At 35.6% G+C, this 14,198-nt stretch overlaps 1 protein-coding gene across 4 annotated transcripts in view; it reads left to right on the plus strand.

Moving 5' to 3' along the window:
- Gpsm2 (G protein signaling modulator 2) overlaps positions 1–14,198 on the plus strand; it is a 50,426-nt gene that overhangs the window by 15,729 nt on the left and 20,499 nt on the right. For all 4 annotated transcript variants that reach the window (XM_015505120.2, XM_048815088.1, XM_048815087.1 and 1 more), the window contains 8 exons: positions 2,679–2,900; positions 3,286–3,421; positions 3,982–4,124; positions 5,009–5,132; positions 5,246–5,361; positions 7,815–7,970; positions 8,850–8,958; positions 10,028–10,157. In XM_015505120.2, the coding sequence (XP_015360606.1) occupies positions 2,679–2,900; positions 3,286–3,421; positions 3,982–4,124; positions 5,009–5,132; positions 5,246–5,361; positions 7,815–7,970; positions 8,850–8,958; positions 10,028–10,157 (1,136 nt within the window). The remainder of the gene's footprint in view (positions 1–2,678; positions 2,901–3,285; positions 3,422–3,981; positions 4,125–5,008; positions 5,133–5,245; positions 5,362–7,814; positions 7,971–8,849; positions 8,959–10,027; positions 10,158–14,198) is intronic.

The raw sequence follows: 14,198 nt of genomic DNA on the forward strand, positions 1-14,198 counted from the left end.
CTCCCTCCCTCCCTCCCTCCCTCCTCTCTCTCTCTCTCTCTCCCTCTCCCTCTCCCCCCTCTTTCTTTCTTTAAAAAAAAAAAAGAAATTTATATTGATAGTATGATACATGTTGGTAATTGCTGACCTTGAAAGATGGATACATCATTGGTTCATTATACTAGCTTCTCTAGTTCTTTATTTATTTGGGACATGTCATACTTATTACTATGTATGACAATCATTTTAACACTTTAATGTTGTTGTAAAACTGAAATGGTTGCACAAAGCTTTTTGTGCAAAGGAAATATAATTGTAAAGAAGGTAAAATTTTGGTATTGAATTCTTTAACTTACTAGATAAATGTAGTTATCAGTTATATTATTTTCTGAAGAATAGTTTGAGATAATATTGTAGAAAGAGCACTGGATTCAGACACAAAGAAAAAAATTTCATTTCTCAACTTTGCCATTACCAGATCTTAATCAGGTCACTTAACCTGTCTGAGCATCAATTTCCCCTTCTGTAATTATACCTATCTCAGAGCTATTTTGAAAATTAAATTTGATATGTGTTAAGATCACGTTTAAAACTCAGTTGCCATGTAAAATTTAAATCTAGATAATTTATGCTACTTTTTCTTTCACAAAATAAACTGGAATAGCTGGATATACATGGTAAATTGAATGGATGAAAATTGTTTATTGGAGTAAGGACTGGTGATGGAAAAGGCCTATGCCCAGTTAGAACACATAGAAGATAGAGCTAAGGTTTATGAGAGGAGATTTCATATTGGGGAGATGGAGAGTACTCTTGTTTTGGATTTTAAGTCCTGAATCCTATCATTTATTCTGAAATAGCATGTATGTCTTTTGAGGGGAGAGTCATATTTGGACATAATTGCTGTTATTAACTCTTTTAAAGTGATGTAGCATCAGAATTTTAATCCTGTTTCTCTCCACTAATGGTGCTGTGAACACAAGAAACCAAAATTAAGGAGGTAAAGAAAGTTGTGAAGGTCAAATCTATTGTGGAATAAAAGTTTAAGAAAATATTTTTTAAAGAAATGGAAATAACAAGGACTTGTACAGAAACTTAGGAATCATACCTAAAATAGTCAATCCATTATTAGCAAAAATGAAAACATTTCAATCAAGGATAGTAATATTTATAGATATCATAAATAGTTTCTTTGATTATACAGTTAGGCCATCAGATGAGTAGAAGAAACTTTGTATGTGATATATATTTTCATGGAGAGCTTGTCATGTGTGTGGTGCTGGGGATCAAACCTAGGGCTACACAAGTGGCCCACCACTGAGCTACATCCTTAGCCCTCCTAATTCATCTTCCACATTTAGGTATGTTCTTTATTTTCAACCCAACTGGTAAATAAATTAAGTAATTCTATCATAGTTACAGAGAGGATATGAATTACTTTCTCCATTACTATTTAATGATGATCTAAAGAATTCATAAGCTAGCCTGCCCTATTTTGATTGAGTTGAGGATTTTGCCAGAATATTGACTTCTTTTCTAATAAAATGTACTAGAGTCATAATATATCTCAGAATTAACAATAACTGAGGGAGTTTTAGACTGTTTCAGGCATTACTGAAATAACTTTTCGTCTTTTTAATTTTTCGTCTTTATCCATTGAGTTGGAGGACTGTGTGTAGCCATAGAGTTCTAGTTGGAATTTCTAATGACAAATATGTAAAAATGTGTAACTCTTGGTGGGGAGGTAGGTTGGTGGCAGAGTGCACGTGCAAGGTTCTAGGTTTAATCCTCTTCCCTGAAAAAAAGAAAGTGAAAAACTACACACACTCCCAACCAAAAAAAAAAAAACAACAAAACAAAAAACCCAATCCCAAAAAACAAATGGAAAAGTCATAAAGATGCTGAAGAAACACAGTGACAACTTTGGTGAAGGTCACCATCTGAAGTTTAGAATTAGAATCAGAAGTATGGTGTTTTTTTCCTCACAGATATATTTACAGTAACTCAGCTTTTATGATGTTTTCAATTCAGGGATAGACTTTGGGGATTAGAATTTCTGCATATCATTAAATTGTTGCTTTCAGACTAACAAATTTCTTAACAATTAGTTCTTTTGTGAAAGTGTGCCATAAAGATTAAGATATTTTGCTCCTCTGTTTTTTTTAGAATATAGGTGGTTTTGTGTGATACAAAAAGGAAGGAGAGTGTATGTAAGACAGAAAGGGAGAGTATTTGGATGGACAGTGGGTGGGGTTGATGAGCAGATGAATGGGTTACCTGGATATCTGGATAAAGTATGGTATTAATTATAGCCCCTCACCTTCTCAGGCACTCTGTATTCTTCCCAAACTCTCAAGAAGTCCATTGGTCTGCCACAATTCAGTAATTTAGGAAACACTGCTTTAGGTTCTTTCACTGGTAAAGAGTGGGTTGGTTCAGATTGGCCAGTTAAAATGAGCTCCATATGAAGATATTTAGCTGTCCATTATAACAGACTGCTGAGCCTCAGAAATTTAAATAAACAAATAAGCTCTTGCTGTATAACTGCTGTTTTATCAGTAATGTCTATATGCTTCAATTAGGTAACTAGTTTGAGTAAGAGTAGTCACATAGTCCATGTGTAAATTATATTACTGGAAGTTAAAAACACTGTGATGTAGTAGTTGTGTTGTAAATGTCTGTCCTATGTAATTTTGTAGAATGGAAGCTTCTTGCCTAGAGCTGGCCTTGGAAGGGGAACGGCTGTGTAAATCAGGAGACTGCCGTGCTGGTGTGTCATTTTTTGAAGCTGCAGTTCAAGTTGGAACTGAAGACCTTAAAACACTTAGTGCTATTTACAGCCAGCTGGGTAATGCTTATTTCTATTTGCATGATTATGCCAAAGCATTGGAATACCACCATCATGATTTAACTCTTGCAAGGTAATTAACTTAAGTTTCTTAATATTCTTCCTCCCTAAAATAACTGTTACTTAAAAAAATTTCCAGTCAATTAAAGAAAAACTAACAGTACATTTAATAAATTCTAGTTTAATAGCATTGATTTTTGAAAACTAATGTTTAGGCTAAACACAGAGTTTAATTAAATGAATAAATAGTAATGAAATGACCCTAGAGTTTAGTTAAGTGAATGAAAATTAATTTAAATTGAGAAATGTTAAGTTTCAAATTTTTATTTAAAGTAGGTTTCAAGGCTAATAGCTTTTTCTTGCATGTCTGTTGTCCTCTAGGAAACCTGTACTCAGGCTGCTTTACATTTTAACACCATTTATATTAACACCATTTGCTTCTCTCTCTTCACTCCCAGGACTATTGGAGACCAGTTGGGAGAAGCCAAAGCTAGTGGCAATCTGGGAAACACCTTAAAAGTTCTTGGGAATTTTGATGAAGCTATAGTTTGTTGTCAGCGACATCTGGATATTTCCAGAGAGCTTAATGACAAGGTAATGAGAGAACAGTTGATAATAGGCCAAGTGCCAAAGAGTTTCAATGAAATTGCTTTGTGTCTTAATATTGTTTATACTGTAGTTTATGTAAAAAAGAAAATATTCAGCTAGGCATGGTGGTGCACACCTGTAATCCCCGTGAGGGGAGGCTGAAGCAGGAGGATCACGAGTTCAAAGCCAGCCTCAGCAAAAGCGAGGCACTAAGCAACTCAGTGAGATCCTGTCTCTAAATAAAGTACAAAAATAGGGCTGGGGATGTGGCTTAGTGGTTGAGTGCTCCTGAGTTCAATCCCTGGCACACACACCCCCGCTCCCGCAAAAAAAAAAAAAAAAAAAAAAGAAAAAGAAAAAATATTCATAGACAAATAGAAGTGAAAAGAAGACAATAAAATTTTTTAAATAGAGTAAATAGAAAGCCTTTTCATAAGTAATTGTTTGATTTCATATGGATGACCAATGTAGAAATTTCTACCCAAGTCTATTACAAATATATGTGGTAAGCATTATCAATACCCAGTCTCTGTTTAAATGTCAACTTTGCTGATGTCTTCATGTAGGTGGGAGAGGCAAGAGCACTTTACAATCTTGGAAATGTGTATCATGCCAAAGGGAAGAGTTTTGGTTGCCCTGGTCCCCAGGATGTTGGAGAATTTCCGGAAGAAGTAAGAAGTGCTCTGCAGGCAGCTGTGGATTTTTATGAGTGAGTATGGCTGATGCAGATAGGGCCCATCTTGGCCAGGGGTACACTACACGTTCTTTACCCAGTAGTAAGTTTTGGGCATTGGAGAAGATAATGCTAAGTGAAGTCAGCCAATCCCAAAATAACTAACAATACATTTAATGAATTCTAGTTTAATAGCATTAAAATTAAATGCCAAATGTTTTCTCTGATATAAGGAGGCTGACTCATAATGGGGTAGGGAGGGGGAGCATGGGAGGAATAGATGAATTCTAGATAGGGCAGAGAGGTGGGAGGGAAAGGGAGGGGGAAGGGGATTATCAAGGATGGTGGAATGTGATGGACATCATTATCCAAAGTACATGTATGAAGACACGAATTGGTGTCAACATACTTTATATACAATCAGAGATATGAAAAATTGTGCTGTATACATGCAATAAGAATTGTAATGCATTTCGCTGTCATTTATTTTTTTAAAAAATCAATAAAAAATAAAAATAATAAAATAAAGATTTTAAAATTATGGACTAGCAAATAAAAATAAATCATCAAATCAATTGCTTAAATATGAGTGTTGTATTAGTAATCTGCAGTTTTCATTTAAACTGCAGACCAGTGCCCCTTAGTGGCAAAAACAAGAAATATCAATGGTTAGTCTAAATTGGAGTGTTTCCAGCTAACCCCTGTAATTATCCTCCATTATAAATGTATTAAAAATATCATAGCTATAAGCTTAAATTCTTATTTTGATACAATTAGTTATATCTGTAAATTGAACAATAAGAACTTCTTTTCAAACTGATTTAAATTCTTCTTTTGACATAACTAGATTTGTAAATTGAACAATAAGAACTTCTTTCCAAACTGATTTTTTTTTTAAACCACTGTTTGTTATCACTTAGGGAAAACCTATCATTAGTAACTGCTTTGGGTGACCGAGCAGCCCAAGGACGAGCCTTTGGAAATCTTGGAAATACACATTATCTCCTTGGCAACTTCAGGGATGCAGTTATATCTCATGAGCAGGTATAAACAAAAGATCCTAGAGTCTGATCATTTCATCCATCAAAGTTCTAACTTGAGTTAGAATATTTTGCAGTTTTATTATGACTATATCTAATTAAACTTTTTTTTTTCAGCGCCTCCTTATTGCAAAAGAATTTGGAGATAAAGCTGCTGAAAGAAGAGCGTATAGTAACCTTGGAAATGCATATATTTTTCTTGGTGAATTTGAAACTGCTTCTGAATACTACAAGTTAGTCTAATATTTCTGCAGCTAAATATCAAATGAGTAGTTATGTAGTCCTTTAAATCATAGGCTTTGGGTTTATTTTTTTATCATTTATTTTTTATTATTGGTTGTTCAAAACATTACAAAGCTCTTGACATATCATATTTCATACATTTGATTCAAGTGGGTTATGAACTCCCATTTTTACCCCGTTTACAGATTGCAGAATTACATCAGTTATACATCCACATTTTTACGTATTGCCATACTAGTGACTGTTGTATTCTGCTGCCTTTCCTATCCTCTACTATCCCCCCTCTCCTCCCCTCCCATCTTCTCTCTCTACCCCATCTACTGTAATTCATTTCTCTCCCTTGTTTTTTTTTTTTTCCCTTTCCCCTCACATCCACTTATATGTAATTTTGTATAACAATGAGGGTCTCCTTCCATTTCCATGCAATTTCCCTTCTCTCTCTCCCTTTCCCTCCCAAGGCTTTGGGTTTCAAGCTTCATTTAGCTACATACTAGCAGCAGGACCCTGGGCTTCCAAGCCTCAGTTCCTTCATGTGTAATAGAAGATGTCAATACTTTGATTTGTGAATTGCTGAGGAGTGAATGAAAAATGTATTAAACTCTTAGCATGGTACCTGGCACACAGGGCTCAATAAATAATATTATACCTAAGATTTAATAGTCCCAGTACGACCCCTTTTATTTTTATTAGATTTTATTTTTAAAACTAGTTTTTTTTTTTTTAAGAGAGAGAGGGAGAGAGAATTTTTTAATATTTATTTTTTTAGTTTTTGTTTGTATGTGGTGCTAAGGATCGAACCCGGGCCGCACACATGCCAGGCGAGCGCGCTACCACTTGAGCCACATCCCCAGCCCCAAAACTAGTTATTTTTAAATGAAATTCTAAACTTCCAAGTCTTAAACCCATTTTACCATGTATGGTGAGTATATCTTATTTCACCCACTTATGTGTTGGAGGAGAGGCTGAAGAAGGCCTGGTAACAAAAATACCCCCTCGTGTCCACCAGATCTCACTTAGTTTTCCCTCTCACCCCACCTTCTCAGCAGTCTTCTTCCCACCTCTTTCTGCCCAATTTTGATTCTCAGTGGGCTGGGACCCCATTCATCTGCCTGGGGGTTGACAGTCCCAGCTTCTTCTGCAGCAGGGTCTTTCTAATCAGTCAGTAGGCTTGAAACATAGATGGCAGCAAAATTTAAATTGCTTCAAGTTGCCTAGTCTATGCCTTCTATATTGTTTGGGGTTTTCCTTAGTTGGGTTTGAAAGCTCATTCAGACCTCAGGCAGAATACAGTTTGCTGAACCAAAGACACAGTGATTGATTTGTATTGTATTTTTAAAGAATCCAGTGGGAGGAAATTGATACTCAGAGAGGTTGAGTGACTTGTCCTAAATTACACAGCTGGCAAAGGTAGGATTTGAACCTAGATAGTCTAATGGTAGGATCCATGCTTTTTTTTTTGGGCGGGGGGTACCAGGGATTGAATCTAGGGGTGCTTAACTACTGAGCCACATCCTCCCAGCCCATTTCATGTTTTATTTTGAGATGGGGTTTCACCAAGTTGTTCAGGGCCTCACTAAGTTGCTGAGGCTGGCTTTGAACTCATAATCTTCCTGCCTCAGCCTCCCAAATCACTGGGATTACCGACACATGCTGCTGCAGCCAGCTAGGATCCGTGCTCTTGACTGCTTTATGTTAGCTTCTTGGTGACAATACCAGAATGTTAGGTACAATCTGGGTAAAGAAGGCCTGGTAAGGGCTGGGGATGTGGCTCAAGCGGTAACGCGCTCCCCTGATATGCACGGGGCACTGGGTTCGATCCTCAGCACCACATAAAAATAAAATAAAGATGTTGTGTCCACCAAAAACTGAAAAATAAATATTAAAAAATTCTCTCTCTCTTCCCCCTCCCCCCCCTCTTTCTCTTTAAAAAAAATTATTAAAAAAAAAGAAGGCCTGGTAACATAATCTGGGTAGTATTTAAGTGAAATATCCAGTATTTTTTATAAAACAGTGAAAAATGACTTACACATACTAATTTTACCCAAATATTTAAAATTTTGACAAAATGTAAGGTCAGAAGTATGATTGAAAACAGATGTTATATGAAAAAAAAAAAGTTTAAGTTATTGCCAGTATAAAGGGGAAAGATTTTTTCAATGTTAAAAGTACTGCCAGTCTTTAGCAGCACTTGATCTCATGTTTCATTACTCCTTTACTTTGGTGAATTGTGAGGAGTAAGTTTATTCTGAAAGTCTGAATCTGTTTTTTGTATTTCAAAAACATTTTAGTTTGTTTAAAAGTGATGAAAAGGTTTGAAATATTTGGCTCTAAAACAAATGTACTTGAAAAGCAGCAGAAAACAGTAGAGAGAAAAAATGAGTTTTGTTTTATTATAATAGCTAAAACTAAACATCATTAAGTGAAAATTAACTTCCTCTTTTAGGAAGACACTACTATTGGCTCGACAACTTAAAGACAGAGCTGTAGAAGCACAGTCCTGTTATAGCCTTGGAAACACATATACTTTACTTCAGGACTATGAGAAGGCCATTGATTATCATCTGAAGCATTTAGCAATTGCTCAAGAGCTAAAAGATAGGTAAGTTATTCGCCCTTTTACTACAGTTAAGGCAAAATTTAGATGCATTATTGAATTCCAAGAATTTTTTTTCCATTTGTTTCCTTTTTAAGGAATTTTCTATTTCATGTATCTTCTGTATTGAAGGCCAGCTTGTAAATTAGTCTGATTGCATGTGCCCCTGAGCAGGGTCAGTGACCTGCCTCCTGTGACGTTCTCCTGACTAGATCAGTGTGGGAAGTTTGGTGAACTTGGATAAATGCCCACTGTCCAGGGGCAGCTGCTGCTCAACCCCAGCCAATCAGTACCAGACAGAAAAGAGGGTATCATGTCCAGATCCTCCCTTTTTTTTCAGAAGAAGCTGGAAGTCCTGTGTTGTATTTTCTGCTTTTTAAATGTTAGTGACTCTGTGTTAATGCAAATATCACAGACCAAAGGCCAACGACTTATCTGTGTTAGCCTTTTGTCTGTGATGTTTGCATTAAGAGAGATTTTTGCCTCTGTATTGGAAAGAACTTTTCATTACAGTTGTTCAGAGTGAAGTATGGTAGGTAGCTCAAGAGGTCATGGAGTTTACTTTCCTTGCTGCTCAAACATGTACTGAATGGTTACCTGGTAAGGCCACTAGAGAAAGAAAAGTGAGCAGTTGGACGAGAAGACTTAACTCTTGAGATTTTATTATTTTATAGTGCATTGCATGTTTAAAAAGCATGTTTTCCAGTATTCTTGACTGGAATAGTATTTGATTCTTGAGTTTTGTATTACCTGGGTATTCTAATATCTCAATAGTACATTCTTAATATGAAAGACAAAGCATTATTTATACTATTGCTAGATCATTTTTATTCTATACACAGACCTCTTTTCAGATAACTACATGTTGGCTTTGAATTGTTTTAGAATTGGTGAAGGAAGAGCATGTTGGAGCTTAGGAAATGCATACACAGCTCTAGGAAATCATGATCAAGCAATGCATTTTGCTGAAAAGCACTTGGAAATTTCAAGAGAGGTATGAAATAGAAAAAAAAATTCTATCTGTACTGTTGAAATTTACAAATCAGTGGCAGGGGGAGGGAATCTTATTATTTCTTCAGATTGCTCTATATGACTGAATAATAAGTTTGATTATACACTGTTTTCTTGGCATCCACAAAGCATTTTGAGATAGAGATCTGAGGTAGTTTGTGTTCACCTTGATGTAGGAAAACCGGAAGGTAAGGACAGGCATGGGGAAATAGGAGCACATTACTAAAATATGCTCCCTCCCTAGCCCCATCTCTATTTAAGAAAAATAGGATGGTATTTAAGGAAAAGCAAGGTGTTTAAAATCAAGAACTGATTCCAGTTATACTTTTGCCACTAGCTGGCTAATTGACCTGGAAACCTTTTCTGAGCCTCATTTCTGTCATCTTAAAATAATAATAATACTACCTTGCAAATTGTTATTATTAGAGATAATATATATAAAAGTAACTACATAATATATAGTACTAGATGAATAAAATTCACTATTGTAGTATAAAAATAAAATATTTTAAGGAAAATTTGTCATGTGATGCTAAGTTAATATGGCATAAATAACCTACATTATTTAATGTAATCCTAAAGAATTAGAGCAGTCTAATATTTAGAGACCTAAAGAATAAATAGACTATAGTTAATTGTCCTATTGTGATATTTTTTAAATTTGCTGTTTTTTCTACATTCTTTTAAAAAGCCAGGTGTGTTAGTACATGCCGGTAATTGCAGCAGCTTCAGAGGCAGAGGCAGGAGGATTGCAAGTTAAAAGCCAGTAATTCAGCAACTTAGCAAGGCCTTAAGCAACTTAGCAAGATCCTGTCTCAAAATAAAACATAAAAAGGGCTGGGGATGTGGCTCAATGGGTAAGCACCCCTGGTACCAAAAAACTCACAAAATGATTGAGATACCCATTGCATTCATTAATAGTCTCATAATTCTAATATAGCTATTTTCACTTCTTTATATTTTCTTCTAGTTTTAGGGTCACAACATTTTCAATTAGTCATCATTCTTTGTCTTTAAATAACACTATAAAATATATGTGCTTGTGATTGTAGGTTGGAGATAAAAGTGGTGAACTAACAGCACGACTGAATCTCTCAGATCTTCAAATGGTTCTTGGTCTGAGTTATAGCACAAATAATTCCATAATGTCTGAAAATATTGAGATTGATAACAGTTTATATGGTAAGTAACAGGTCTTCCAAAACCCAGTTTCTTTATACTCAAAATTTACATTTAAATTACTTATCATACTTGTGTATTGTATCCAGAGAGAATATATAATCTAAGAAGTTCAACTTTATACCCCTTTTTTGTTTTACATAGTTCTGCTCATTTGTCAGTACAAAATATTTTATAGTTTTTATCATGAATTTAAAAATGTTAAAAGTATAGTTATTTTTGATGGTATATGCCTGTAATCCCAGCAGCTCGGTAGGTTGAGGCAGGATGATCATGAGTTCAAAGCCAGCCTCAGCAACTTACTGAAACCCTGTCTCAAAATTTTAAAAAATTATAAATAAAAAGGACTGAGGATGTTGCAGAGTGGCTAAGTGCCCCTGGGTTCAATCCCTGGTACCAAAAATAAAAATAAATAAATAAAATAGATTTAAATGTTGTATCTATAGAGTCATTCAAAAAATAATATGAAGATACCGAAACTGAAATGTTCTATTTTATTGTTTTTATTTCAAATAGTTTTATATATCAGATTTTTGTTTGGTTCTTTTTCCCCCATTTCAATTAAAAGGTGAAAGCTCTTGGAATTTTTTAATTCAGGAAACTTAATAAACTTTGTTGTTGGGATGGGGGGGGGTGTTAGTAGCAGCAAAACTTGTTTCTAGGAGACTATCTTTCGGTGCTGATTTGGTCAGATATTTCTACGGGGAGAAATGTGCCAGAATATCTCTATTTCTGAAAGAAAAAAAATTTTTTTAAAAATAGTATGCTTTAAAATATTTGTTTTTATTAGTTATACATGATAGTAGAATGTATTTTGACATATTATACTATATGATACATACATATTATACATATTGTACATGTTATAAATATCGTATACGATGTAGAATTACATTGGTCATGTAATCAAATATGCACAAAGGATAGTAATGTCCGATTCATTCTACTCTTTCATATTCCCATTCCCCCCCACCCCTGCCTTCATTCCCCCTTGTCTAATCAGAAGTACTTCTTTTCTTCCCTAACCCACCCCCTTATTGTGAATTTGCATCTGCATATCAGAGAAAACATTTGGCCTTTGATTTTTTGAGATTGGCTTATTTCACTTAGTATCTATTCTCTAGTTCTGTCCATTTACTGGCAAATGCCATACTTTCTTCTTTATGACCGAGTAATATTCCATTGTGTATATATACCACATTTTCTTTATCTGTTAATCTGTTGAAGGGCACCTAGACTGGTTCCATAGTTTAGCTATTGTGAATTGAGCTTCTATAAACATTGGGGTGACCATGTCACTGTAGTATGCTGATTTTAAGTCCTTTGGGTATAAACAGAGGAGCGGGATAATTGGGTCAAATGGTGATTCCATTCCAAGTTTTCTGAGGAATATCTATACTGCTTTCTGTAGTGTTTGCACCAATTTGCAGTCCCACCAGCAATGTATGAATGTACCTTTTTCCCTACATCCTCACCAACATTTATTGTTGCTTCTATTCTTAATAATTGTCATTTTGACTGGAGTGAGATAAAATCTCAGTGTAATTTTTTTTTTTTTGCGGTGCTGAGGGTTGAACCCAGGACCTTGTGCATGTGAGGCAAGCACTCTACCAACTGAGCTATATTCCCAGCCCCTCAGTGTAGTTTTAATTAGCATTTTTCTAATTGCTAGAGATGTTGAACATTTTTCATATATTTTGTTGACCAATTGTATTTCTTCTTCTGTGAAGTGTATATGTGGTTCTGAGAATTGAACCCAGTGCCTCATACATGCTAGGCAAGCACTCTAACACTGAGCTACAACCCCACCCCAACCCCCTTTTTTTATGGTACTGGGGAATGAACTCAGGACCTCATATATGCTGGGTAAGCTCTCTATCACTGAGCCAATCCCCAAACCCAAAATCTACTTTTGATTACATAAATTAAAGGAGACAAGATGAGAATCACATTTTTAAATTTACCACATTTTTGTGACTGTGAAATAATTTTTAAAATATGGATTATAAGCTTGAAACATTTGCAATCTGAAAAAAAATCACTGACACAAATATCTAGCTTTTATCTTTCCAGTTTTTTTTCTCTTAGTTCTACATAGAGAAAAGGATAAAAGGAAAAGAAATTAGTAGCTAGTCATCTGATTGGGACTTTCCAAAACCTTTGGTGAAAAATTCTGAAGTGTAAACCGTATAATAAATTAAAACTATGCTTTGTAATTGAATAATGTGCTAAAAGGTTTTCCTGTGTTTAACTTTCATTTAGGTTATGCTAGAAGAGCTCTTCTAAAATTATCACTTATTCTCATGGACTTATCTAGCTAGAGACCTATTCCTTTGTTTCCTTTTATAACAAAACTTGGAAAAGATCCCAGTGTTCCCTTTCTTTCTGGAACCCACTCCACTCAAACTCTGGCCTCATTCAAGGTTACCAGAAACCTCCATTTTACCAAATACATGCATCAGTTTTCAGATATCAGTTTACTTGATTCCTCAGCAGTTATTTCCTACAGCTGATCATTTCTACCTCAAAATAACTGTCTTTCTCTGGCCTCCATGATTATTCTACTTTTCTGGTTTTCTTTACTCATTCTCTCCCTTCATCTTTTCATCTTTTAAATTTGTAATGTTCAAGGTTTCAATTTTTGGACCTTTTCTCCCTCTTTCCTCTTTTCTTTCCCTCCCTATTATTCATCTATCTATGCTTCTTTCTGCTTTTATCCTTGTTTTTTCTATTCTATGCTCTAGGTTGGTGCTTCCAAGAAAACTTTTTTTGATGACAGAGAAGTTCTATATCTGTGCTGTCCAATATAATAGCCACTAGCCACATATAGCACTTGAGCATTCAAACTGTGGATCATGCAAGTGAGGAAATCAGTTTACCTTTCCCTTCCTTTTTGGTAATGGGGATTTAATCCACGGATGCTTTATAACTGAGCTACAGCTCTTTTTATTTTGAGAAAGGGTCTCACTAAGATGCTAAGAGCTTCCCTAAATTGCTGAGACGGGCCTTGAACTTGGAATCCCCCTGCCTTACTGAGATTACAGGCATGCGCCACTGCACCTGGCTAATTGCTTAATATTATTCATCTTGAATTAGTTAAAATGGAAAAATCCATAAGTAGATCATTAAACAGCATAACCTCTAGATGATCTCATTCACTTGTTTCTCTTCTATATAGTTTATATGCTGATTTCATTTTTTTTTAGAGAAAGAGAGAGAATGAATTTTAATATTTATTTTTTAGTTTTCGGCAGACACAACATCTTTGTTTGTATGTGGTGCTGAGGATCGAACCTGAGCCGCACGCATGCCAGGCGATCGTGCTACTGCTTGAGCCACATCCCCAGCCCCAGTGCGCTGATTTCAAATTCATGTTTTCAGCCATAATTTCTCTCTTGAGTTTGATACCCATATAATTATAACATTTCCGCTTGAATGTTTATTTGGAATATAAAACTTAACATGTCCAAAATGTGTTCCCTCCACACACACTATCCTGTCTACTCCATCTGAGGCAATGGCACCACTATTCACTTCCATGTTCAGGACAAAAAAAGCATCCTTGTTCCCTAATTTCTACAGCCAACCTGTTAGAAACCCTGCCTTCAAGTGTATCTCTAATCAACCATGTGTACCGCAACAGTCTTAGTACATACTGCCAAAGTCTCCAGGAGAATTGTTTTTCTTACTTCCAGTTATAATCCCTCATGCCTAAATTTTCCAACACAATAGCTAAAATACTCCTTTAAAATGTAAATCACTGGAGCTGGGCATGGTGGCGCACGCCTGTAATCCCAGTGGCTCAGGAGACTGAAACAGTTCAAAGCCAGCCTCAGCAAAAGCGAGTTGCTAAGCAACTTGTGAGACCCTGTCTCTAAAAAAAAAAAATACAAAATAGGGCTGGGGATGTGGCTTAGTGGTTGAGTGCCCCTGAGTTCAATCCCCTGTACCCTCCCCACTCCCCAAATGTAAATCATTTCACATACAGTGGCACAGGGCTATAATCCCAGCTATTCAGGAGGTGGAAGCAGGAGGATCACAAAT

The sequence above is a fragment of the Marmota marmota genome, unplaced genomic scaffold (assembly GCF_001458135.2).
Source record: "Marmota marmota marmota unplaced genomic scaffold, marMar, whole genome shotgun sequence".
Taxonomy (NCBI): domain Eukaryota; kingdom Metazoa; phylum Chordata; class Mammalia; order Rodentia; family Sciuridae; genus Marmota; species Marmota marmota.